Consider the following 26,604-nt stretch of genomic DNA (forward strand, 5'->3'; position numbering starts at 1 on the left):
TCGATCATAGTTGCAGCATTTGGGATATTTAGCTGTGACATACGAACTCTTATTTGTGGCATATGGGATCTAGTTCCCTGACCAGGGATCAAACCCAGACCTCCTGCATTGGGAGCTCCGAGTCTTAGCCACTGGACTATTAGGGAAGTCCCCAGTACCTTGGTTTTTATCTCCTTACCATATATTTCTGCTCAGTAAGGCCTCCCCTCATGGGCCCTGGTGGTAAAGAACCTGCCTGCCAATACAGGAGACTTAAGAGATGTGAGTTCGATCCCTGGGCCAGGAAGATCCCCTAAGGAAGAAATTGGCAACCCACTCCAGTATTCTTGCCTGGAGAATCCCATGGACAGAGGAGCCTGGTGGGCCTCAACCCATGGGGTCACAAAGGGTTGGACACGCCTAAAGCGACTGTCACACACCGTATGTTCCTGTTGACAGCATGAGCTGTGACATGGTCACTTTGGCTGTGCTTCTTCAGCTGTTGCGACAGCATAGTCTCACGGAAACTGTCAGTGTCTGGAGGACCAGTTCTGGTGTGCGATGTCCTGACCTGAGTTGTTTGACCTTGGGCCATTCTTTGGTTCTTCTGGGTCACAGTTGCCTCATCAATAAAATAAAGGACAGGATCATTTTCCAGATGCTTTTCCAGGCTAACTTTGTGTGAATCTTTTAAGTGGCGTTTTGGGGCAGCTGATAAAAACCATCATAGGTTCTTTCAGTGCTACTGTATGTGCTATAGGTGTTTCCACCAGCAGGGATACCAACCCTCCTGTGTGTCATCTCAAGCCTGGGAGAAGCTGCACTGCATTAATAGACACTAAACCAGGGGCCATCCTGGTATCTGACCCTTCTGTGGCTAGGTTTTCTTCAGACTGGCTGTGGCAGTGATGAAAAATGTAAATAATCGGGAATAGCACTGGAGTCTTTTGTAGGTGCATAAAGTTCAAAAGTAGAGAATTCCTGGCTAGTGTGGTAGCCACAAAGTCCTTAGATACTCAGGTTCCCAGGATCTTGCTTTGCTGCCTCATATCCAGGATGGCCCAGTCAGCTCTACAGATCACACCCACATTCTATTGTGGTGGTGTTCAGTTGCTCAGTCGTGTCCGACTTTTGGTGACCCGATGGACTGCAGCACACCAGGCTTCCCTGTCCTTCACTGTCTCCCTGAGCTTGCTCAAATTCATGTCCATTGAGTCAATGATGCTGTCTAACCATCTCATCCTCTATCACCCCTCTTCTGCCCTCAATCTTTCCCAGCATCAGGGTCTTTTCCAATGAGTCATCTCTTTGCCTCAGGTGGCTCAAGTATTAGAGCTTCAGCTTCAGCATCAGTCCTTCCAGTGAATATTCAGCATTGATTTCCCTTAGGATTGACTGGTTTGATCTCCTTGCAGTCCAAGGGACTCTCAAGTGTCCACATTCTAGCCAGCATCGGAGAGAAAATAAATCCAGACTCAGTGAGAAGTGATATAATCCAAAAGAATTACTGCAAGGTGGGGAGGGTACATTAAGGAAGTGTACTCTGCCCATAACTTCTACATACCTTTGAGAGGTAGGCAGAAGGCTTGTCTTTTATAGGGAGGGGGAGAGAAGGCTTGAAAGAAGCCAGTATGATGAAAGACAGGGTGGCTTGATGAGAGAGCAGATGAGCGAATGTTTTACCCTGAAGCCAGCCTCTTCTCATGAGTGGAGGGAGGAGAGTGCCGTCTGCCAGTCAGACTGAGGCTAGGTCAAAGTTTGGGCTTCCCTGGTGGCTCGGATGGTAAAGATGTGTCTACAGTGTGGGAGACCTGGGTTCAATCTGTGTGTTGGGAAGATCCCCTGGAGGGGAGCATAGCAACCCACTCCAGTATTCTTGCCTGGAGAGTCTCCATGGACAGAGGAGCCTAGCGGGCTATAGTCATGGGGTCACAAACAGTTGGACATAGCTGAGCGACTAAGCACAGCACAGCACAGGCCAAAGTTTAAGAACCAGAGGGAAGGAAAGAAGCTTACCTAAGTTCGATTTACAAGCAGTTTTATTCTGATGGATCAGTGGGGACAAGCGGTTCAGCTAAATTACTCATGGACAAAAAATGGGAATTTGGGGGGTCTGTATCTGGCCTTATTCCCAGGTAGGCAAGAAAGCATCAGATGGGCTCAAATCTGACTGTGGACAGGGAATTGTCTTTTATGGCTCTCGTTTATAGCATCTTATGTCTTTATTAATTGCTGAGCTTTGGTTTTGTTTTGTCCTGTTCTGGTAGAGAATAGTGATAAGAAAGACTGAAAGACACCAAAAATTCAGCCAAGCTTTAATACGTTTTGAGAAGGGAATATAGATTTCTTCTTTCTGCTTTACACCAGGTCTTCAACAAGGACAAAAAGAAACTAGAACACATACATTTTTATGAATCCATGTTTAATATAATCTGCTTTTTGTTGGGTCTTATATTTGCACATCTGACTATAGTTTTCCCCTTAGATTATAGATGAGATCCTGAAGATTAATGAAGACAGCAGAGTACATGGCCTTGCCCTTCAGATCGCTGAGACCTCATTTAGCAGCAAAATCCTCAATGCTTTGAAACCAGAAAAAGATGTGGATGGGTAAGAACATATAAAAGAAAACAATCAGCTCATTGCTAGTTTGTTTACAGTGAATTTTTGAAAACTCTGCTCTTTCAACTATGTCAGTAATTAAGACTTGAAAGGAATAATTTTAAATATTTCAGGAGTTGGAGGGTCTGTTAAATTCTGCATAAGAAAGTGCATGTTTGGGAAAATACATTTGCCCTTTTGTAGTGCTTGTGTGCCATTTTGGACTTAACCAGTCATATTCATTTGAGAAGTTCCTGTCTGACTTACAGAGTCCTTAGCCAGCTCTCCTCTTCTAATAACTTTTCCTTGATAATTCTACCAGACTAGAGAAAAAGCCCAAACACCTGTTTCACCAGCAATAGAATATTCTTCCTCAGTTCCAGGCCAGTAGAGAAGAACAAAGCAAGCCCTAACATTCATAATGCAGGGTTTTGTTTGAAGGGAAAAACTTTGAATAGCAGGAGCTTTGATATTGGTCTTGGATTTGTGTCACGTCATGATATAAGCTTCAAGGGACAAGGAACACTACCCACGCATATGGAAGTTCCCAATGTTTCCTAAAAGTTGAAAACCTCATTTTCCGACATGGAAACAAGAGATTTATGTACTGTGAGCTAAAAGAACATACTTAGCATTACAGGGTGGTAAGCAAATTTATCACATTATTCTTGTAGGGGCTGGATTGAGTGGATCACCACCTCATTGACACATTCAGATTCTGCCATTATCTTGGCCTTCTGTTGGGACTTAGGGCAAACTCAACCAGGGAGAAAAGTTGTCATGAAAATCTCTGATACTGTAGCAGACAAACCCCAAAGAGAGAAGAAGCTCTAATTAGTTAGGAAACCTCCAGAACCTCAAGGTATCAAGGTGTAGTTTTCAACCTTTCATTAAAAGAGGAGTATGAAACCTTTCCCAAGTATCCTCATTTTGTTGCTAACCTGTATTGAGACCATCAGTTTTAGCTGAACAGTTAGGGACTATGTTGTCCTGGATTTGACAAGAAAGGACACAAGGCATTGAAAGGACATGGTTCCTCCTTTTTTCTCTTGATTTCTACAGGAGATGAGTACTGATGTCAAGTGGGGGTCAGACCTTGAATCCAAATCTTGTGAAGTCACTCCCCAATTTCTAGAATTGATTCTGGACTTTGATACTGATGGAGATGTAATTCCCTCAGGGTAAAGTGGGCTTGGCTTTAGGACCATGGCGATGTACACATCCAGGGCCACCCTCCTCCATAGTCCACTGAAATGAGCTTCCTGGAGCTGTGCAGTGAAGCCCTACGTGGCTTCAAGCTGCAGACGTGCTGTCCAAGCAAGATCAGAACACCCATAGGGACCACATTAGCATTGCCTGAAGGGCCGCTCTAAAAAGCTGATGGCCTCTATTCCTGCCCTCTCTTTATTTTATATTTGTTTTTCTTGCCCACTCTTTAATTTCTATTTAATTATTTAATATATCCTATCTGTCAACAAAAATTCAGTGAACTATCAAGTTAAAAGGAATAAAAGAGAATTTTATTTGAGCCAAATCAAGGATTATAACCCAGCAAACAGATTCTCAGGAAGCTCTGAGAACTGTTCCTCTGTTAGAAGTCAGAGACAGTCATATAGTCATATAGATAGAAGTCAGATAGTCACAGGGATAGAAGTCACATAATCATACACATTGTTGAGAGAAAGGATAACACATCACAATGACACACTGATGCTAAACAACTAACAACTAAAGTGTTAGTTGTTCAGTTGTGTCTGATTCTTTGGGACCCCATGGACTGTAGCCCCCTACCAGGCTCCTCTGGCCCTGGAATTCTCCAGGCAAGAAAATGGGAGTGAGTTGTCATGCCCTTCTCCAGAGGATCTTCCTGAGCCAAGGACTGAACCCGGGTCTCCTGCATTGCAGGCTGATTCTTTACATCTGAGCCACCGGGGAAGCCCCATAGTCCAGATGAACCCCAAGTCACTCTGACCCCCTACAGAGCTGAGAAAAACGCTGTTCTTTTAAGAAGTTACATGGCTAGTGTCGGAATTTTAAAAAGTTATCTTTTCAGTTGAGCAGGCAGTCTTGTCTGAGGAACTCTGGTTAATGTGTCATGCAGGTACACACTGCAGAGCTGGGAGGGAGGGAGGCCCAAACGAGTACAGAGAGAGTTTTATAGTTAATTTTTTCTTGACCTGTTTTACAAAATAAACTTCTTTTCATTATATCAAATATTGACTTGGCTGTTATTTGGGATTAATACATGTACTTTACAGATGAGTGAGTTTGGGCCAAGTTTTAACTCACTTGTTCCCTTGCTTTTGGATTCAGATTAACGGATGTCAACCTGGGGAAGTTGGTCCGAGGAGATGCCCATGAGTGTTTTATTTCACCTGTGGCCAGAGCTGTAATCGAACTTCTTGAAAAGTCAGGTATAATGCTCCCTCAGAAACGTTGCTGTTCTATGTTTTTTGGTATTCACGTGAGTTTTAGTAAAGATTTGTTTCTGGAAGATTCTTATTGAAACACTGAAGTGATATTCAGTGTCAGCTTTTTTTGTTTCTCATCAGATACATACGACTATGGAAGATTTTCTAATAAGACTATTATAATTTTAAAGAGAAATTGGTAAAGGTAAATGATTAACCTTGTTAAACATTAAATAACACATTAACACATTACGTGTTAAACATTTTCTCAGTGTCTCTCATGAAACTCTCAAAATAACCACCGTGAAAGACGTTTCAAGTTTCAGCTCCTCAAATCTGTCAGTGTGTAGACCTAGATAAAATTTATATTTAAAGCTTAAATGACTGTTAGATATAGACTGTTAGATATATAGTTTAAATGACTGTTAGATATGGTTTAGGGTATAGAAACCTAGATTAGGATTTATCAGTGAATAGTATCGCTTTCAGTATCAGTATTTAATTTCCATCTTTCTCTCCTTTCATGTCAGTGATATAGAAATGAATAATTTCTTAGTTATCACATTTAACAATTATTACTGAGTCTTTCCTATAGTTAAGGACTTTATAACTGAATACATAAAAATTTAATAAACTTAATTTTTCTTTGCACTAGCTTGAGTAAAAAAGACACCAGTGTCCTTCCCCTATGCCCAAATGTGCAATGAGTAAACAAAAATTCTAAAATATATACCAAAGCTTTGTTAGAAGACTAAATTTCAAGATACACCTTTAGGACAATAGTCATTAACCTCAAATCTCTGAGATAATCCGAATAGACAGTGTCTTTCCATCATATGAATAATTAGATGATGATTCTGTATCACCCCACCATAAAATTTGCACAGAAAGGATAAATTATGGCTTATAGTCATTGTAAGTCTGGTGCCCAGAGGGCCAAGTTTTAAAAGGCTATTTTTTTGCAGCCAATTAAGCAGACAATGCTATTTTCGATGGGGAGTCCTGGTGTGCAGTGGCTGCAAACAGCAGGCTCCTGGGTAGTGTATGAAGCCTGTTGCCTGCATGGGTTGCCCTAAGGGACCTTGAAGTGAAAGTGTCAGTCACTCAGTTGCGTCTGACTCTTCGTGACCCTGTGGACTGTAGCCCGCTGGGCTCCTCTGTCCATAGAATTCTCCAGGCAAGAATACTGGAGTGAGTTGCCATTTGGAGACAGCCCTTTCCAGGGGACATTCGTGTCTGGCATGCTGTCCCCAGTCTAGGCTCCAGACATGTATGCATGGTGCCTTTGGAAAGCACCAGGGCGCGATGGCCAGAGTCTACATTGGCCAGGTCATAATGTCCATCCGCACCAAGCTGCAGAACATGGAGCAGGTCAAGTTCAAGTTCCCTGGCTGCTGGAAGATCCACAGAAGTGGGGATTTACTAAGTTTAATGTGGATGAAGTTGAAAACTTAGCGGAAAAGCAGCTTGTCCCAGAGAGCTGTGGGGTTGAATACGCCCCTATTCCCAGCCCCTGGACAAATGGTGGGCCCTGCGCTCCTGAGACCCCAGACACTGTCCCGTTCTTAACACCCACCAGTAAATCCTACTTTAAAGGCTTTTTCACCTCTTGCATTAAAGCTGTATGGGACAAAGACATTGATGTTTTGATTATAATACTGAATTTTCATTTGGTGGGTAGGTGTCAGCTTAGAAGGAAAGAAGATCTTGGTAATAGGAGCTCATGGGTCTTTGGAAGCCACCCTACAATGTCTGTTCCAGAGAAAAGGGTCCATGACAATGAGCTCCCAGTGGAAAACACCTCAGCTTCAAGGCAAGGTAAGCATCTTTCATGTTGGAAACATATCTTCAAATGCTTATATTAGAAAAGGAGGACTGGAAATGCACAGACCAAGCATTTTAATATAAGAGATTAGAGAAAGAACAGCAGAAAAATCTCAAAGGATGAAAGCAAAGAACAGAGATTTCTATTGCAAAGCCATAATCAGTTCTTGGAACAGTCTAATAATAGAGACACATCACTAGCCAATATGATTGAGAGGAAAAGAGAACACCAGCAATGTCAGGAATGAACAAGGATACATAAACACAGAAGCAATAACTATTTTTTTAAAAAGGCGAGTATGAGCAACTTTATGGTGATAAATCTGAAAACTTGTAAAAATGGATTCACATAAAATTGAATAGTATATAACATTGAAGACATTGAATCAGTCTCACAGACAAAAATCAAACAAGCAGACAAGAAGACAATAGTTTTATAAATAAGCTACCACAGTCAAACAAGATAGGAGAAGGCAGAACATTTTGTAGCTCATGAGTTCCCAATGCAGATAGTGACAAGATGCTAATGGACAATTACAGGCCAATTTCACCTGTGAAGATAGATGAAGTTACCACTAGAAAAATAGGAAATAAAATCCAGGTTGAAGTTATCATGAGATTGTAAACAGGGTTAATATCGATCAAAATGTATTAATGTAATTCATTACATTATCAGATTAAAATCTATACTTTCACCATAGTAGATACAGAAGAGTTATTAGATAAATTCTAATATCATTATGAGATTTTTCTAAAAAGTCATCTTAGACTAGGAATTTAAAGAAATTCCTTAATCAGATAAAATGTCTATAAAAACAGAGTGAAAATATCATTTAACAGTGAAATACGAAAAACTTTTTGGGGGGACTGCACTGCACAGCTTCTTCTTATTAATAGTTCTTAGTTCTCTGACCAGAGATCAAAACCAGCAGTGGAAGCACCAAGTCCTAACAACTGAACCACCAGAGAATTCCCTAGAAACTTTTTTTTTTTTAATTAGGAAAGACAAAGGTGTCTGTTATCAGTACTCCTAATTGGCATTGTGTGGGAATTCCTAGACAATGCAGTAATATGAAAAAAGAAAATGATGATGGGAAAGGAAAACACAAAATGTCTTCAATCCTGAATAATAAACTTATGTAAAAGGTACAGAAGACTCTATCAAGGTATCAGAATTACTTCACACACGCAAAAAAACAGATATCAGAATTACTAAGAGTTCATCTGGGTTCTTGGATATAAGATCGACAGGCAAAAGCTAATTGTATTTCTAAACACCACCCCCCACAGTTATAAAATTAATTTTTAAAGAAATACAACATATGATAACAATGAGAATATAAGGTACCTAGGAATATATTTCGGAGAAGGCAATGGCACCCCACTCCAGTACTCTTGCCTGGAAAATCCCATGGATGGAGGAGCCTGGTAGGCTGCAGTCCATGGGGTCGCGAAGAGTCGGACACGACTGAGCGACTTCACTTTGACTTTTCACTTTCATGCATTGGAGAAGGAAATGGCAACCCACTCCAGTGTTCTTGCCTGGAGAATCCCAGGGATGGGGGAGCCTGGTGGGCTGCCGTCTGTGGGCTCACACAGAGTTGGACACGACTGAAGTGACAGCAGCAGCAGCAGCAGGAATATATTTAACAAAGTCTATTTCTGACCTTTTGAAAGAAATTGTATAATTTTTATAAATGCCATTAAGAAGACTCAGTTAAAAGCAGAGATACCATTTCATGGATTAGAAGACTCACTCTCTTAAGGATATTGATACTGATTCCCTCCCAAATTAATCTCTATATTTGAATCAAAATCCTGACATAATATTATTGTGTAGCATTTGCCAAATTGATTCTAAAATGTACGTGGGAGATCAGGACAAAAACAAGACAATTTTGAAGAAGCATAGAGCTATAAATATCAATAAAGAATTTTTAAAAATTATTCGTTAGAATAAGGCAAGTTGCAGAAGGATGTATTTCATTTAACCCCATTTACATAAGATTTAAAGTCAATACCATGTATACCATTTTAGAGCTGCATACATATAAAGGAAAAGAATAAGGAAATGAGCAGAAACTGAACCAATTCAGGAAAACCACGACAGGACAAACATGTGGATGTAGATGGAGAAGAGACTAGGGGACCTTCGCTTGTGTTGGTCATATCTTTCCTTAAACCGGGCAATGGGCAGTGTGTCCAGGTATAAAAGAATTGTAATTCTTTTACAATTTACTGTCTGAAATAGTTTCATAAAGTTCTTAATTTCAAAAACTGGCTGTGAATTCCACAAATGTCAAGCGAAGTGAATTTACATTAAAAGTGCATTAAATAGCACATTAAATTACCAAAATCTGAAAATACATGTTCCTCGCTTTGCAACGTGAGGATGGAGACTAGCAAGTTGTAGTCCTGTCCTGGGGGCCAAGGCTGAGAGTTGTAATGTTTGAATGGCAAGTGTATGTATGTATGTATGTATGTATGTATGTATGTATGTATGTATGTATGTATGTATGTATGTAATGTTTGAATGGCAAGTGGATCTGATGTATCTTGTTCTTTCTTGTTCGAAAACAGTCCTGGAACATGATCTTGCAATTACTATGTGATTTTTCAGTGGTCACCACATGGTGGCAGGCTATTCAAGAAAATTCAGAGACAGTGTTTTGTACTTTAAAGCCCAGAGTTCTGGGTTGGGACGCTTAGTGGAAGAGGACAGTAAACTTGCCCTGAACTGAACAGCTGTGACGAAAAAGAGAAAAATGCCTTCATTGGCAATTCAGTGTTTTCACAGCTGTCACAGATAGTTTTGCTAGTTGTATCTGTATTTTGGAAAAACAAAGATATCTTTCAAAGTACTTTTTTATTATGGAAATAAATCACCTTGACTATTTGGATAAAGCTTATTCTAACTTTGAGAACCATGATTGCAAAGCTTTACTCTCTTGATAATCTAGAAATTGGGTAACATTCTGATTTTCCTGTATCTATGGAGGTTCTCTTTAAAAGCTGACATTGCACACACTTTTTTTTTTTTTTTAACTCCTTGGTACTTATAGCAGTACCACTGTGAATCTTAGAGACTGGCAACTTTCATTGCTTTTATTGCTTCGACTTTATAGCCAAAAATATGGCAAGAAAGATTCCAGGCTTTTCATTGTTTTTGTTTAGTTGATAAGTCTTGTCTGACTCTTTGCAACCCCATGTACTATAGCAAGCCAGGCTTCCCTATATCATGGAGCTTGCTCAAACTCATATCCACTGAGTCGGTGATGCCATTCAACTGTCTCATCCTCTGTCACCCTCTTCTTTTGCCCTTAATTGTTCCCAGCATCAGGGTCTTTTCCAGTGAGTCACTTTTTCGTATCAAGTGGCCAAAGTATTGGAGCTTCAGCTTCAGCATCAGTCCTTCCAATGAACATTAAGGGTTGATTTCCTTTAGGATGGACTGGTTCTGTCTCCTGGCAGTCCAAGGACTCTCAAGAGTCTTCTCCAGCACCACAGTTCAACAGCATGCATTCTTTGGCGCTCAGCCTTCTTTATGGTCCAGCTGTCATAGCCGTATATGACTACTGGAACAACCATAACTTTAACTATACAGACCTTTGTTGACAAAGTAATGTCTCTGCTTTTTAATACTCTAAGTTTATCATAGCTTTTATTCTAAGGAGCAAGCATCTTTTATTTTCATGGCTGCCGTTAACTGTCCGCAGTGCCTTTGGAGCCAAGAAAATAAACTCTGCCATTGTTTCCACTTTTTCCCTTTCCATGTGCCATGAAATGATGTGACTGGATGCCATGATCTTAGTTTTTTGAACACTGAGTTCTCAGCTAGCGGTTTCATTCTCCTCATCCAGAGGCTCTTTAGTTCCTCTTCATTTTCTACCGTTAGGGTAGTGTCATCTGCATATCTGAGATTGTTATTTCTCCTGGCTGTCTTGATTCCAGCTTGTGATTCATCCAGCCCGGCACTTCACATGATGTACTCTGCATAGACATTAAATAAGCAGGGTGACAACATACAGCCTCGATGTACTCTGTTCCCAATTTGGAACCAGTCCGTTGTTCCATGTCTGGTTCTAACTGTTACTTTTTGACCTGCATACAGGTTTCTCAGGAGGCAGGTAAGTGGTCTGGTATTCCCATCTTTTGAAGAATTTTCCACAGTTTGTTGTGATCCACACAGTCAAAGGTTTTAGCGAAGCCAGAGAAGTCAGTGAAGGAGAAATAGAGGTTTTGCTGGCATTGTCTTGCTTTTTCTGTGATCCAGTGGATGTTGGCAATTTGACCTCTGCCAAAGCTTCCTCTGACTTTTCTAAATCCAGCTTCTACATCTAGAAGTTCTTGGTTCATGTACTGCGGAAGCCTAGCTTGAAGGATTTTGAGCGTTACCTTGCTAGCATGTGAAATGAGCACAGTTGTATTGTAGTTTGAACATTCTTGGCATTGCCTTTCTTTGGGATTGGAATGAAAACTGACATTTTCCAGTCCTGTGACCACTGCTGAGCTTTCCCATAATTGTCCTTAAACTTTGTTTGGCCACCTCTACATGGTCCACTTACACATAGCAGGCTCCCCTCCCACCATGGAATAAAGGCTGTTTCTTTCCTTTCTTTGCACTAGCAGCTAGCACTGCCCTTGTCTCTCACTTCCCGCTGGTGTACCTCCGCGCTTCTGCCTGACATCTGACTTTTCACTATTCCTATATTTTGGACTCCCCTGGTGGCTCAGATAGCAAAGAATCCACCTGCAGTGAGGGAGACCTGGGTTTCATCCCTAGATTGGGAGGATCCCCTGGAAAAGGGAATGGCTACCCACTCCAGTATTCTGGCCTGGAGGACTCCATGGACAGAGGAGCCTGACAGGCTACAGTCCACGGGGTAGCAAAGAGTCAGACACAACTGAGCGACTTTTATTTCACTTCATTCCTATATTTTATTTCTAAAACACAGACCATTGCCGGGCCTGGTTTCAGAGGGTCATCGGGCCCTCGGCAGACCATGGTGATAGCAACTGATAATGGTGCAAAGAATATCCAGACACAGATTAGTGCTGGGAGACCTGAATGGGGCAGGCTGTGTCCACCCTTATCGCACACCTTGAAAGCTTTCACTGAAAAACACTGAAAGTATACATTTTACAGTAGATTGGTATTTGTTTTCTAATGCCATCAACAATGTATTTTAAGATTATAGTGCATTGTAAGTACATTTTAAGATGATGGCCCATTTAACTTCTCATTATGAACAGTCACAAATATCAAGGGGAGAAAAGAATGAGCAAAGGAGTATAGCTGTGAGGTCACACGATATTATCTTTGAAAAGCAATTATTTCCTGCCTGTTTGTACCTAACATGGGACAGGATGCCCTGTTGGCCATCTGGTAGGGCATTTCGAGAAGCAGAGGGGTGAGGGTTTTAGGGATAAGGTGGTGACTGTAACACTGGAGCCCTGTTTACCACTTCTGAAACTACATGTAGCCTTCCAAATTTGGGATGACCTCGAAGCAGTCATGACCTGCTGCAACCAGTAGGAACTGTCTTTGGAACGCTTGGATAACATTTGTGTTCTCAGGAAGCAATACAACAGGCTTTGGTGCAAACAGCTCTGGATTCAAGCCTTCGTTGTGGTTTAACTTCTCTGAGTCTGTCTCTTCATGTGTCGAACAGGGATTTTAATACTCCAGGCCTCTCGGGGCTGCTATGAGAATTCAGTGATCCTGTCAGTTTGCTTAGTGCAGGACTTGGCACCTGTTAACATCCCCAGTAATAGCTTGGCTGCGGCAGATGGTGAGTCAGGAAGGACACTGGCAAGTTTCACCATACAGATGTGCAGTTGATCCTTGATGTGGAGATGGAAAGGCCAGTGGGTCAATCGCTTGTAAGGAGGTAATAAAAATGTAGGACCCAGGGTTCCTTATTTAAAGCCTAGCACACATGCTTCCAGTGTATGGCTGGGTATAAGGAGAGAATCAGTCAGTCTGTGAGGTCTCCCAACAATACGTGGAGGCCAAGGAAACCAAATGAAAAACAAAACTAAGAGAAAGTGTCCCTGAGAGGGTGTGTCCAGCTTTGGCCAGTCCAGGCCTGCCATCTGGTCCTCAACTCTGCGGCTATGGACCTCTTCCTTCCCTGATGCCTGTGTCCCCTCAGAAGCCTCTTCACATCAGGTCACATACCCTGGGAATTCCTGGTTTACCAATCACTCTTTCTAGGAATAGTATGCCTTCCTGTGATTTTGAGGGATATTTACATCAAGTTAGTTAAATAGAAATGGATTTCGTCTCTATCAACAACCTAACAATCTAAGGATAGTCTTTGAATATTGTTGTTGTTCAGTTGCTCAGTCATGTCTGACTCTACAACCCCATGGACTGCAGCACACCAGGCTTCCCTATCCTTCACTATCTCCTAGAGTTTGCTCAAACTCATGTCCACTGAATCAGTGATGCCATCCAACCATCTCATCCCCTCTTGTCCCCTTCTCCTCTTGCCCTCCATCTTTCCTAGCATCAGGGTCTTTTTCAGTGAATCAGCTCTTCGCATCAGGTGGCCAGAGTATTGGAACTTACAGTTTCAGCATCAGTCATTCCAGTGAATATTCAGGGTGGATTTCCTTTAAGATTGACGGGTTTGATCTCCTTGCTTTGCTTACTGATTACATATAAAACTTTTGTGGACCCAGAATGTGAGGGACTGAGATTTGCCTTTTGAGAGAACTGCACAAAACAGAGTGGACTTCTGTGTTTGGAAGCTATCGTTTACGCCCTTCTGAGTGCATCATTGACAGTTAAGAATACATTTTCTGCTTCGTTCTGGAGCATCACTTTTGGGCTTTGAGATGCATTCTGCATTTACATGATGGGAGGAGAGGAATGTCTGGGCATTGGTCCAGATTAGCCACGCTCTGTAGAGTATCAGCTGTTGGTAAGCTAAAGCATTGGGTATGACATATTTGGTTTGAGCTAAGGAATCACCCTCCTTCCTGCACCCAGACGTAGGCCCTTTACTCAGCTCCTCAGGACCCTGGAGTGGAATGACACCCTGATGTAGGAGGTGACAGCCATCTGCCTCGTGAGAATTGGCCTGCATTTATAGATGTCCTCTTTCTCACCCCCAGAGAGTTCACCCTGATGCCAGAAAGAAATGTTCTGTGGTGAGTATTTGTGAGACAGAGTGGTTCCTCTCTTCAGGATAGGGAGGCTGGCTGGCACCTCAGGGCTGTGCTCTCCACCCTCTACACACACACACACAAACACGCACACGCGCACGCACACACACACGCACATAGAAACACACACCCATACGCTCTGCTGGCTGAAAAGCCTCTTCTGACACAGCTGGAGGAGGACGGCAAAAGAGCCTCCAGCTGCAATGAATCCGGTCAGTCCCAGCTGCGTGTATAAGAAATAACCCAGAAAGAAGAGAGCGGTTTTATTTTGTTTTTCTCAGAGGATCTTGTTTCTCCTTCTGAGCACAGAGATTGTCAAAACTAGCACTAACAGTAAAGGAAAAAATATAGGTCTTTCACACTTGAAGGATCAAAGTAGGCCAAGCTTTTTGAGCAAAAGTTAAATTATCAGAGTCATTTTCTACTTTAAATTCAGTACATTGCATGCCTTACAAAAGGCTTTAAAAAGTGAATTGGGAAATTCTAAATATATGTGTATTATACATAGGAGAGCTTGAAAAAATACTCTTTTCCCAAGATTGGTGGGGAAACGTTAGCTTTTAAACTGGACTAGATTAGCCATTTACATGAGTGCTTTTTCTTTTTTCTATACTTTTTTTTTTAATACAACTTTTAATACATTTGTCTTAAATCAGGTAGGAAATTACAACTGTAGTTTAAACCAAAAAAAAAAGAATACGGACTTTTCTGGAAATCTGTATTTCCTCACAGGGCTTGGAGTTAACTAACTAGTGTCTTTCCACTTCTTGTAGAGCAGGTCTAATGGCAAATGAACTCCTTCTACTTTTTTTAATATGCCAATGTATTAAATTTTCCCTCTTCTTTTCCTTTTTTTGGCTACACTGCATGGCATGTGGGATCTTAATTCCCCAACCAGAAGTGGAGCCCCTGCTCCCTGTGGTGGAATCGTAACCACTGGATCACCAGGGAAGTCCGTCCCCCTCTTTTTTTTTTTTGAAGTTCAGGTTTGCTGGATATAGAATTCTCAGTTGACAGATCTTTTTTTCTTCCAGCTCTTTAAACCAGTAACATATGGTAATGGCAGTAGGACATAGAATAATCATTGAGTTAGGGGTTACAGTGAACCAGGATTGTCCTTCACTCATGTTACCTTGTTGATTCTGCAGCCATCCTATTAGGCTGGGCTCTCACTCTTCCCATATCACAGATAGGAAACTGAGGCTCAGAGAAGTAAAGAGACTGAGCAAATAGATATATAATTTTAAAACATTAGCGGTGGCAGTACAACCAGTATTTTTAGCCATTGTCTCATGTCAGCTCTTATTCCAGATAGTCACAAAACCCAATCTTGAAAATGACCTTCCAAGTTTAACATTTATTTTAAATACCCCACAGCATAAGGGAACTTCATTCCCCAACCAGCAATCAGACCCGTGTGCCCTCTGCTTTGGAAGTACAGAGTCTTAACCACTGGACCACCAGAGAAATTTCCTAATGCCTGATAATCTTTGAAACCCCAAAGTATCCAACAGCTTGGGCTGGGGAACATCAGAGGGACCAAGGTCCAAGACACTTGACTTGGGTTGAGTTCACCATTTTTTTATCCCCCCACTCTTACTAATCCCACAGATAGCTTCCTAAGAAAAAGAAGCCATTTCTTCCCTGAGCTTTGAGCTTGTCACAACCCTTGCAAGCTCACTCTCCAGGAGGGATGTGTCTACCCTTTCGAGATGGCAGGGTAGGGGCCACCCTGGTCAGTTGTGTGGATTCACACTCCAGCCTATTGATGTGAGTCCCTCCCCTGACCCTAGCCCTGTGAAATGGGCGAGTGGAGGAGATACCACTGACTCCAGGGCGCCACAGATCTTGTGCCAAGTGAATCCTGAGGCTGTTGAGCAACGTGTGATGAAGTGACCTAGATAATGTAGGCCCCTGAATTTCTCTGTTTTCACTATTAATGGATTGAAAAACACCTTTGGATGTCAGCTCCCTTTCTTCTCACTCTTGCTTCTGCCTGATCATTGCGTTACTTATTAACACCAGAGAAGACGGTGAATAGAACTTTTGAAAAGCCACCAAATCAGGCCATTTATATTTAGCAGTGTTGAGAAAAGGATCAGTGAATCTATTGAAACTTGGCATAAGATCCGGAGGGGGCATGTAAAGTCTCAGATGGTTCAAGGCGTGTGTTGCACAAAAGGACACGGGCTCCAGGCTGTGTCTCTGCAGGGAACAGGCCGGTGGCATCCCCTCCTGTCTGCCTGTGGATCGTCCTTGCTTGCCTGTCCACACCATCAGCAGAGCCTGACTCCATGTTTCACTCTTCCAGCATAAATGCTTCCTAAGGGTGTAGAATTAGAATACTCCAGTGCGTAGGTCTTTGCATAGTCTATGAGTCTCCCCAAGTGGCCCTAGTGGTAAAGAACCCACCTGCCAATGCAGGAGATTTAAGAGACTTGGGTTCGATCCTTGGGTTGGGGAGACCCCCTGGAGGAGGACATGGCAACCCACTCCAGTATTCTTGCCTGCAGAATCACATGGACAGAGGAGCCTCAGGGCCACAGTCCATAGAGTTGCAAAGAGTCAGACACAACTGAGGCGACTTAGCGCACACACACAGTCTATAATGACAGAACACCTTACGCTTCTGTACAGATTTCATTTTTCAAAGCCTTTTCATGTATTTTCTTATTAGCATTAAACCCTGAAAATAAGGTGCTATGTGCAGTGCCTTGACCCTGGTCATCGATGACAAGAGCACAGCCTGGACTTGAATCCAGGTCTTGAAACCCCCCTGCTGCTGGCTCTTCCCTCTGCACCTCAGTTCCTCTCTATCAAGTGCAGTTTCTTCACTTCTCAGAGGAGGCAGCTGAGGCCAGAGAGTTACTCCAGGGAAGTGGCATGCAGGAATCTGTTAATGTGCGTCCCAAGGTTCAGAATCAGAAAGCGCAAGTGTGGCAGAAAATGCAATGCTGAATTACCCATTGTTATGCGTCAGTTCACATTAATAACACAGAATAAGCATAGACCACAAGGCTCTTCTGCTTCTGAATCGAGGCTCACTTCCTGTGGATCTAGGAACCATAACGATCTCTTACACATTTTTGTGCTACATGCTTCTGTGTCTCTATCATATTAGATTATCTCTCATCACAAACACACACACACACACAGGTGTGAGCACACACTCTCTCTTTCTCAGCCTTACTTTTTAGTTTTATTTCTTCCTAGGGTGTGAGAAAGGGAATTTTTCTGGATGAATCCTTCAAAGTATGTCCATTACTGGATTTGAGGTTGCGTTTTCCTTTTATCATCCATCATAATTTATATGAGAATCAAGTAAACTTGGAGAGGGATTAACTGTCTTTTCTATCATTTGGGACACAACTGACTGTCTTTGATACTCTCTTTTCATATGTTGAGCAGTAAGTATGTTAAATGATAAGGTAAGACATGAATTTTTGAGAAAAAGGAAGTTTATTTATTGGCCCTTTGAGGGTCGGGAAGATCCCCTGGAGGAGGAAAGGGCAACCCACTCCAGTGTTCTTGCCAGGGAAATCCCATGGACAGATGGACAGAGGAGCCTGCCAGGCTACAGTCCCTGGGGTTGCAAAGGACCGAAACCCTCAAGCATACCACTGCTCACTGGCTCAGTGAAATCTCCATAGGGAGGGAACACACTGGACTCAAAGGGCAGATTTTGCCCAGGCATGGTTGCCTATGCCCACTTCTATAATAAAGTCACTGAAGGGTTCCTAATTGCTTTTGGCTTGCTTAGCCATTGGGCATCATTTGGAACTGGTCGACAACACCCTTTCTCCTGAGGCTGCTTGAGACAACCCAGTCCTCCTCCCCTGACTCCTGGGTTGGGAAGACCAGACGTGTCCAGAGTCACATCACTTCTTCCTCTTCCTTTGTCATTTAAGATGAGTTCTGAGGGATGCCTTAGACACCTTTTTCTTCCTGTTCTACCTGTTTCCCTCGGAGATCTTATCCAAGCCTCAGCGTTTAGCTGCATCTCTGATGCTGGCTAATCCCACCCTGCATCCGCATCCTCCTTTCCTTTCTCCGTTCCAGGCATCCAGCTTCCTACAGAGGTGTCCTCAGCCTGCTGCTTGTACCATGCTTTTCCCTCTCACCTCCCCCAGCCCTTCTCAATCCAGCCTCCAGCGTCATCGTCCTAAAACACAGCAGATGCAGCGAGGGCAGGCAGGGTAGCCCAGTCTGACAGCTGCTTAGCTGTTGTCAGGAAAAGGCCAGCAAATTCAAGAATTAGGCCTTTATTGAAAGAAAGTGAGTTTTCATAAAAAAGCAAAACACCTCACTCTCGTTAGGACTTTGCCATGAGACAGCCATGGGGCCTCCAGGCCCCATGAGATTTCACAGACAGCCACTGTCATCACAGAGCACTGTGAAGACTCTTGTGCAGAACATAATGTGATCTATTAAGCCTCTTGGCGGCTCGCAGTAACTGCAGTGTCCCAGTTCATTGAAAGTGAAAGAACAAGGGCCAGATCACCTCCCACGCTCCCTCCCTGGGGACCCCTCCCTCCCTGGGGACCCCACCCTGTACTTAACTGTGACAGCTGCCAGGCCATTGCATGGGGGCTGCTGGATGTTAAACATTAGCCGGTTTTTTAAGTATTTTACCAACTGTGTGGGCAAAATACCTAGAAGTAGAGTGTTTCTTTTCCACAGTTCAGTGGTTCGTCCTGCCCCTTCATCGGGAAGATCCTAGCTCTCAAATCTTGTAGTCTGGGATCTTTATTTTCTGATCCTCAGCAACCTCAGTGTCTGCCCCAAATGGAGTACCCAAGTGGAGATGGCAGGTGAATGAGTCCATTCACTGAAGAATCCTGGGTCTCTTTCATTCTCTCCAGTCAGTGTAAATTCAGACGCATGTCGTTGACTGGAGAGAGCACCAGCTGATTTTCTCAAAAGTGATGTTTTTCATTTTGAACTTTGTTTACAGAGCTCTGTCCATAACATTTGAAGGATGTAGAAGCAAGTTTGTTAGGTCTCAGGTAGTTCAATCACGATTCTTCTTTTAAAACCTATCCCAGCTTTCTGTATGCATACAAACCCCGTACCTGAGGTTCATATATGCCCTTATAAAATCACTGATAGCAGAAGATAAATTCCTCTCTTCTGGCCAGAAATGTGCGGCTCTCTTTCCTATAGTTTCCACTTAAAAAATGCATTTCCTTTGCTAAGTAGGAAACTATGATGTTCCTGATAACATTGCGAGTCCTCTCTCTCCTATCCGTCCTCTCTCTCCCCCTCCATATTCTGAGGCTTGTTACCCCTACTTCCACCCCCCGAAAAGAAAAACTTCAAGAAAAATAGTTTTCACGGTATCTAAACCTTCCAGTATTCCCACATGCTCCACACTAAATGCCTGCATATCTGTGTCTGGCGATTGTTTTAACATTTGGTCTTCCGCCTGGGGAGTGGGCGGTACACTCTAAGCTGCTTCCACTCAGGCCTCAGCAGAGAAGGCAATATTTTGTTATGAGTAAAGTTTCAAGCCAGGCTTTGGCCGAGGTCCTTCCCATTAGGGAGGAAGAAAGTAGAAACAGCCAGTGAGATGATAATTCTCCTTGAATTGTAGCTCATTAAAAAAAACCTTGCCTGGGCCTCTGTGGCTTATTTATTGATTTAAGCATCTAGCACTTTTCCTTTCCAGAAAGAATTAGCATCTCCATTGCAATCATGACTGTGGGAGGAGGTTTTCCTCTTTTCTCTGGGGATTGACTGTCCTCCAGTTGCTTATTCGCACAGCCCGCTTTCGAGTTGAGTCTAGGTACGCAGTTAAGGGGTCGGAATGAGATTTCTGAGATTTATAGGTAATGAAAAGAACAGGTTGTACCGAAGATACCACGTGTAGGAAACTAAGCTCTCTTAGGGGACTCGAGTGAACCTGTGATCCTTGCTTTTTCCAAAATGAGCATTGCAGTCTTGTCCATATTAACTCCTTTTCTGTAGATAGTTTAACATGTCCTGTGTTTGCCACCGTTGAATGTGGAAATGGCATTTCTTGTCTGCTGATCACTTAAAACAGGTGTTAAACAATCTGCGTTACTCTCGAGTCTTACTGTGGTTGACTGTCTGCAGTGGTAAAGGAACTCGTATATTTTCTTGCTGCTGCTTAATCGCTCAGTTGTGTCCAACTCTCTGCGGCCCTGTGGACTGTAGCCCGCCAGGCTTCTTTGTCCATGAAATTTTCCAGGCAAGTATATTGGAGCAGGTTGCCATTTCCCACTCCAGAGGACCTTCCTGATCGAGGAATCAAGCCTGTGTCTCTTGTATCTCCTGCATTGGCAAGCAGATTCTTTACCCCTAGTGCCACCTAGGGATCCCATATGTTTTCTTATCAGCCATTTAAAATCCTCTTTCCATAAGGACACATTTTTCCCCTAAAAACAAAAGCACCTACAAGTCTAGCCGCTTTTCAGCTCCATCTGTTGAGAACCCACCCATGTGACCATAACGCACTCGGTTCAGTTCAGTGGCTCAGTCGTGTCTGACTCTTGGCAACCCCGTGGACTGTAACACGCCAGGCTTCCCCGTCCATCACCAACTCGCGGAGCTTGCTCGAACTCTTGTCCATCAAGTTGGTGATGCCACCTAACCATCTTATCCTCTGTCGTTTCCTTCTCCTCCTGCCTTCAATCTTTCCCAGCGTCAGGGTATTTTCTGAGTCAGTTCTTTGCATCAGGTAGCCAAAGTATTGGAGCGTCAGCTTCAGCATCAGGCCTTCCAATGAATATTCAGTACTGATTTCTTTTAGGATTGATGGGTTTGATCTCCTTGCTGGTAATACTGCTGTAAGCCTCTTAATTTGTGTTCACACTGTTGTGATTTTTCCAGTAGGGACCTCTTTTTGGATGTGGTTAATACTGACGCCTTGCTATGCCTTAATAAAGGGTAATGCTGATAAACAGTCAGCACCTTAAAAACTGAGAAGCATTTGGGTCCTTAGTGGTACTCAGTCATTGCTGTGCCCTATTTGCGTGATCGGGCTTCCCCGATGGCTCAGTGGGTAAAGAATCCGCCTACAATGCAGGAGACAGGAGATGCAGGTTCGACTCCTGGGTCAGGAAGATCCCCTGGAGAAAGAAATGGCAACCCTCTCCCGTCTTCTTGCCAGAAAAATCCCATGGACAGAGGAGTCTGGCGGGCTACAGTCAGTGGGGTCACAAAGAGTCAGACAGAGCTGAGTAACTAAGCATGAGCACGATTTGCATGGTCGGATTGACAGGTGTTTCTGGGATGTTACTTTGTAAGGATTGGCTTTGTTGGCTCTTGACAAGATGTGCGTTTAAGTTTTCACCCTGCTTCTTTATCAAGGGAGCTCAGAGCTGCTCTAGGTCTTGGCTTTTTTGTTTGCAAGATTCCTAAGACTCTAGCTGAGGCAGCCTCTTGCCCAGCGTTAGAGTCCTTAGCCTAGTCTGTAATGCTGTTTGGGCCCTGAAGCACTGTGACACTGGCCCGGTCCTGCCTGTACCTCTCAGCAATCCGCATGTCCAGGCTGAAAGTGGATGAGGGCCCCTGCAGCCGGCTCACTTCCTGGGCTTTCGGATGGATGTGTGAGGGTAGGAGCAGTGGGGGTGTTTTTGTGTTTTGTCTTCTGTTTCTGTCTGTTTGATTCTGAAGAGTCTGCCTTCAGTTGCAGGGTGTTGAAGTCTGGGAAAAGCAATGATGGAAGGGTTGTCAGTACTGGAAAGTGGAGGGCAGTCAGCCTCCCTCTTTCTGCCTCAGCAGTATTGTATATTCCAAGGCTGGGTCCACTGGGAAGACGGGATATATCACTGAGATTCTTGCACTCCTCGGTCTCAGTTTACTTGTCAATTAAATGGCCGTAATGACACTCACCTCATGTATTTATGAGCTGACATGCATAATAGTCACTATTTTCCCCACGGGTCTGGGATTCCTTCTTCAGCTCAGTCCCTCCACAAATGGATCCAGTTTGAAGTTATCAGGTGCTTACTTGGTACTGGGATAGGTGGTCATTCTTTTGTTGACACCAGAGCTAATGTTTCACCCTTCTTCAGAACTGTCCTACCAGACATGTTCCTCCAGCACTGTGTTATCAAAATACAAACAGGGCAGATGTGTCTTTTGTAGAAGGGGTTGCATTCCAACCTTTTTCTTTAAGAAAACAAAGCAAAGCAGTTTGACAAGACACTATAACCAGGACCTCGAGGAAAATGAGATTGTTTTTCCTAGACCAGCTCTCTCTCTCTCCTAAATCAGGGTGCTGCGTGTGTTACCCTGCACAGAGTACCATCTCCTCCTCCCAGCAGGGCAGTTTCCTTGACCTCAGCCTTTTTCTCAGTATTCCAGTTAGTGGTGAAAATGTGTCAGTGCTAAAAATACACACAGTATTTATGCTGGGGCTTCCCCGGTGGCTCAGTAGTGAAAGAATCCATTTGTAACTCGGGAGACACAGGTTTGATCCCTGGGTTGGGAAGATCCTCCAGAGAAATGAATGGCAGCCTACTCCAATATTCATGCCTGGAGAATCCCATGGACCGAGAAGCCTGGTGGGCTATAGTCCATGGGGTCGCAAAGAGTCAAACACAACTTAAGTGACTCAGCATGTAGTTTATATGCTGGAGTGACTACCTGGAAGAAATTTTTAAAGCTTCCTTTCCAGGGTATGATAATCACGGTCAGTTTGCACTTAGTTCGTTTGTTAGTAAAGTGATTCTATCAGTACATCAGTGAGGAGCTGACCTCTGAAACTGCAGTTGTCATCTGTTACATGGAAGGCATTTGATGCTGATCATCACATCTTTATGCTACAGTTAAAAACATGTGTGGTATTTCTTTTTTTCCTTCTAGCTACAGGAGGCTGACATTGTGGTCTTGGGCTCACCCAAGCCAGAAGAGATTCCCCTTTCTTGGATTCAAGCGGGAACTACTGTTTTCAACTGCTCACATGACTTTCTATCAGGTAAATGGCTTCAGATTGGTGCCAGGCCACGATCAAAACAGGCGAGATTGCTATGAGCAAGGTTAACCTTATTCAGAAAGAGTATGTTCCTGAAATGATGGTCACTGTCAACATAGGAACACAGTTAAGGTGACCGCCTTTTCAGTTACTTATATTGGAACCATATTGTTGGGCAAAGAGCAACCAAGATGCCAGTTGCAGTAGCAGCCACCTGCCTGCCTCCCCCCTCACTGAAATGTCCCCTGCTGTCCTCTAGCATCAAGCAGACAAGTCAGTTGTGACCTACAGCAGGCCAGTTTGTACATGTGTGAGGGAAACTAGGAATAGTATTTCTCACAGTCTTTCTAAAACAGCAGAATGCTTTCTCCTAAAGCAATCTTAGGTGAACTTCCACACATAAAAGTAGATGAAAACACAGCTGCCAGAAGGAGGGGAGTGGAGACCAGCTCCCCTGTGTTCATAATTTCCCTTTGCAGTGACCCCTCAAGCACTTCTTGGAGCCCCAGAGTCAATTCAGAATGCTGGGAAAGTCACCCTTAGAAACAGAAGAGGTCTTGGGATGGGTGGCGATATTTGATGGTATTTACTCAGGGATCCAGGAACGTCCTGGATCACATCAGGTCACTCTCAGAGTAGCTGAAGCTGTGTCAGAGCCAGGATGCCCACCCAGGGGGCCAGTAGGAGCTGATCCAGCGGGCAGACCTTTTTCTTATTCACAGGAAGACACTCAGGCTATGAAAGCTTTGGACCACACCCAGCCCACCCTCTCAAGTCCCATGACCTGTGTATGCAAGAGACAATGGCAGAGGAAGACAGAACCTTCCTTCCTTGTTGCCTGTGGCTCCCAATTTCAACATGGGGTGGGAATGCGGGGCTGTACTGAGCTGTCCAAGAGGATGGTGTTTTTTTTTTTTTTCTTTCCCCCCAAAGCGGGTCAAAGCTCGAACCAAAAGGAGTAGAAGTCTCCGCAAGTACAGGCGTTCTAGACCTTGAAACTTAGGCAGCCTCACAACACAGAGTGACATAGAGAATAGTATCAAGGAGAGAATAAATAGAACTTCTGATTCAGTCACCTTGGGGTGACCGTTTTACATTTTTCCACAAAAAAGGCATTAAACTTAATTGTATTGGAACATAATAGAAAAGAAAGGAATATGCTAAAAGCTTTACTGAAATTCGTTTAATTATTTCTTCAAAAAGAGAAATAATGCACCTTCCTCTTTAGGAAATGTAACTCCTCCCAGAATTGACCAATCAGATGAAAAGCCTCTTGGAGCTAAAGGGTGCAAGGTGGTTTGGGGTGTTTTGAAGGGAAGATGCTCAGGAATTTTTCAGAATGCTCGTGTACTCAGCTCACAAACATACACATGAATGAAGCAATTAGAGGTACAATATAATGTGAAGTGGAATTAATGGCTTCTTTTTTAATAAATAGAAAGCATGCTCAATTTTTTACTCAATTCTTTGAAATATATGTAGTTTGTGGATGTAACTTTTTTTCCCGAAAATAAAAAAATGCTTAGCCCATTCACAGCGTACGTGCACTGTTTTGGAAGGCAACTCTGCTCACCACTGTACCACCAATGCCATGCCCTGTTTTAATTTCCTCAGAACCCTAGTGGGATCAGGAAAGTCAGTTATGACTTTATTGTTTTTTTTTTTTAAGGCATGCTTCCCTGCTACAGTGTTTACTTGCTGTTTTTTATTAGAGTTTTTATGTTAGGGTGATTTGGGCACAACCCTGGTTGGAGATAGGAGTGTTGACTTCAGTGTTCTTTTGGAACCCTGTGAGCCCTATAATTACATGAAGGTTGACGTATGTTTTATGGTTGAAATGGTGCCCTATTTCTAATGTGTTTCTTTTTTTAAGATCATTATTTTTTTAAAGTATTTTAAAAACATTAAATTTTGGTGTAACAATTCTCTTTAGGAAAAAAAAAAAGGATTCTGTATGTAGACAGATTGCAGTTTATTTTTACTTTCTCTGGTCCAATAGTAGAAGTTTTATTGATTTTTGAGTGCCCAGGATATTAGCTGACACATTGGAAGGGCTTAGTAAATACTATGTTGAATGAGTAACTAAACATAGATTCAGAATTATCCTCTGGTTACAGTTTTAAGTTAGTTTCAGATATAAAGACATTTCTTTAAACTTGTTCTCCACTTAAAAAAACAGGGCTGACGAGGCAGAGGCAAAAATGAAAAACACTATGCTGATTAAACAGATGAACATTTTCCAGTCGGCACTATTTATAATAGCATTTCATTTCTTAGTAGTCAGAAGTTTTTGTTTTAACAACTTTGATGAGTATGAGAATTTAATCTCTGAATAAATTGAAGAAAGGCTTTTCCCTCTTTTATATATAATTTTCCACTTGAAGCAAGTGAAGACCTTTTTCAAGCATTATTAAAAAGAAAGTTGCTTTTATTTCAACTTAAGAGGAAAAGAATGTTCAATATACTTATAATTGGGTGAAGGCAGGGCTTTATAATGAAATTTTCCTGGTCATCTTAATGGTACAGGGTTCCCCTTCTCCTCCTTGTAAAAATAGATGGGATGGGGTGATTTATGATGAGGTAATTCTATAGGGGCATTTTATTGAATACGTAATCCCCAGAGAGATTTTCATGATGGCTGATAGCCCAGAGGCAGTGCTTGGAAAACAATTATACCTAACTTGTTGGATTGGGTCCCTCTTCTTCGGCATAAGTCTCATGTTTAGATTGAAAACAGGGCCATAGCTGGGTTCAGTTGTCTAGGTACAAGAATTTTATTTTCTAAAACATTATTTCAAATGAAAGAAATGGGCTCTGATTTTGTAATGCTATACACACTAAAGGTCAAAATTCATCCTCAGCAAAACCATTGTGTACCTAATATTCAGACTTAGTTTCTAATATGCCAAATGAGATAAAGGAGATACTGGTCTGGGGCCCAGAGAAGAGTGTCAAAATAGAAACTTAATGGGTCAGAGTAGTTCAGAGAGAGCATCATTTGAAGCAAAGATGATTCTATAGAGTGGAGTCAGGGGGCTACATCCCAGGACTCAGGCTAATCAGAGTTGCTCAGAGTCCCAGGGTGGTCTCAAAGCAGCTCCTATTTGAAAAGGGCCCTTCTAATTTCCAGGGAAACTATTGTAACACCTTAGCCTTAAATTTTCTCACTGTGGCAAGTTTGGTTACTGTAAGAAAAATGATAAGTGAAAGGCCATCTTTTAAAGGGATTCATGACTTGTCCCTGGAGGAAGGAGCTGTGAGTTAATGGGGAGTGTTAGTGGGAAGTGAAAAAAGCCATTTGGTTTGGGAGCCCTGCTCTACTTACAGACGGAGTGTGGACAGCCCTCCGGGTGGGGCCTGGCCTCTACATAGGCAGCGGGGCTGGTGAGGCAATGATTTCCTTTTTTGGGTCGCCTTAGTCAAGAAATTTATTAACCATGTATTCTAGATTCCCTGAGTTACCATTTTAATTGCTTCAGTTTCTCCAGATTCAGAACTTTCCATTCCATTTTAAGATTGCACTGATTCCTGCTACAAAAAGCAGCCCAGTGGTTATGACAGAAAAGGTTGGAAGTATACCATAGGGAAGAAAAAAAATAGCTTCTGACTCAGTCAACTTGAGCTATCCATCTTAGATTTTTTTCTCATTTAAAAATTACACTTCATTTTATTGGC

The 26,604-nt window shown here is 42.8% G+C and overlaps 1 protein-coding gene and 1 non-coding gene across 3 annotated transcripts in view; both read left to right on the forward strand.

The window, feature by feature from the left end:
- MTHFD1L (methylenetetrahydrofolate dehydrogenase (NADP+ dependent) 1 like) overlaps positions 1-26,604 on the forward strand; it is a 174,299-nt gene that overhangs the window by 7,230 nt on the left and 140,465 nt on the right. For both annotated transcript variants that reach the window (XM_068985301.1, XM_068985302.1), the window contains exons 5-8: positions 2,465-2,589; positions 4,894-4,994; positions 6,673-6,809; positions 22,821-22,932. In XM_068985301.1, coding sequence (XP_068841402.1) covers positions 2,465-2,589; positions 4,894-4,994; positions 6,673-6,809; positions 22,821-22,932 — 475 coding nt within the window. The remainder of the gene's footprint in view (positions 1-2,464; positions 2,590-4,893; positions 4,995-6,672; positions 6,810-22,820; positions 22,933-26,604) is intronic.
- On the forward strand, positions 5,951-6,085 carry LOC138090031 (small nucleolar RNA SNORA70). The gene has a single exon (XR_011145854.1). It is a non-coding gene; the product is annotated as a small nucleolar RNA SNORA70 (small nucleolar RNA).

This window comes from Capricornis sumatraensis, chromosome 13 (assembly GCF_032405125.1).
Source record: "Capricornis sumatraensis isolate serow.1 chromosome 13, serow.2, whole genome shotgun sequence".
NCBI classification, from domain to species: Eukaryota; Metazoa; Chordata; class Mammalia; order Artiodactyla; family Bovidae; genus Capricornis; species Capricornis sumatraensis.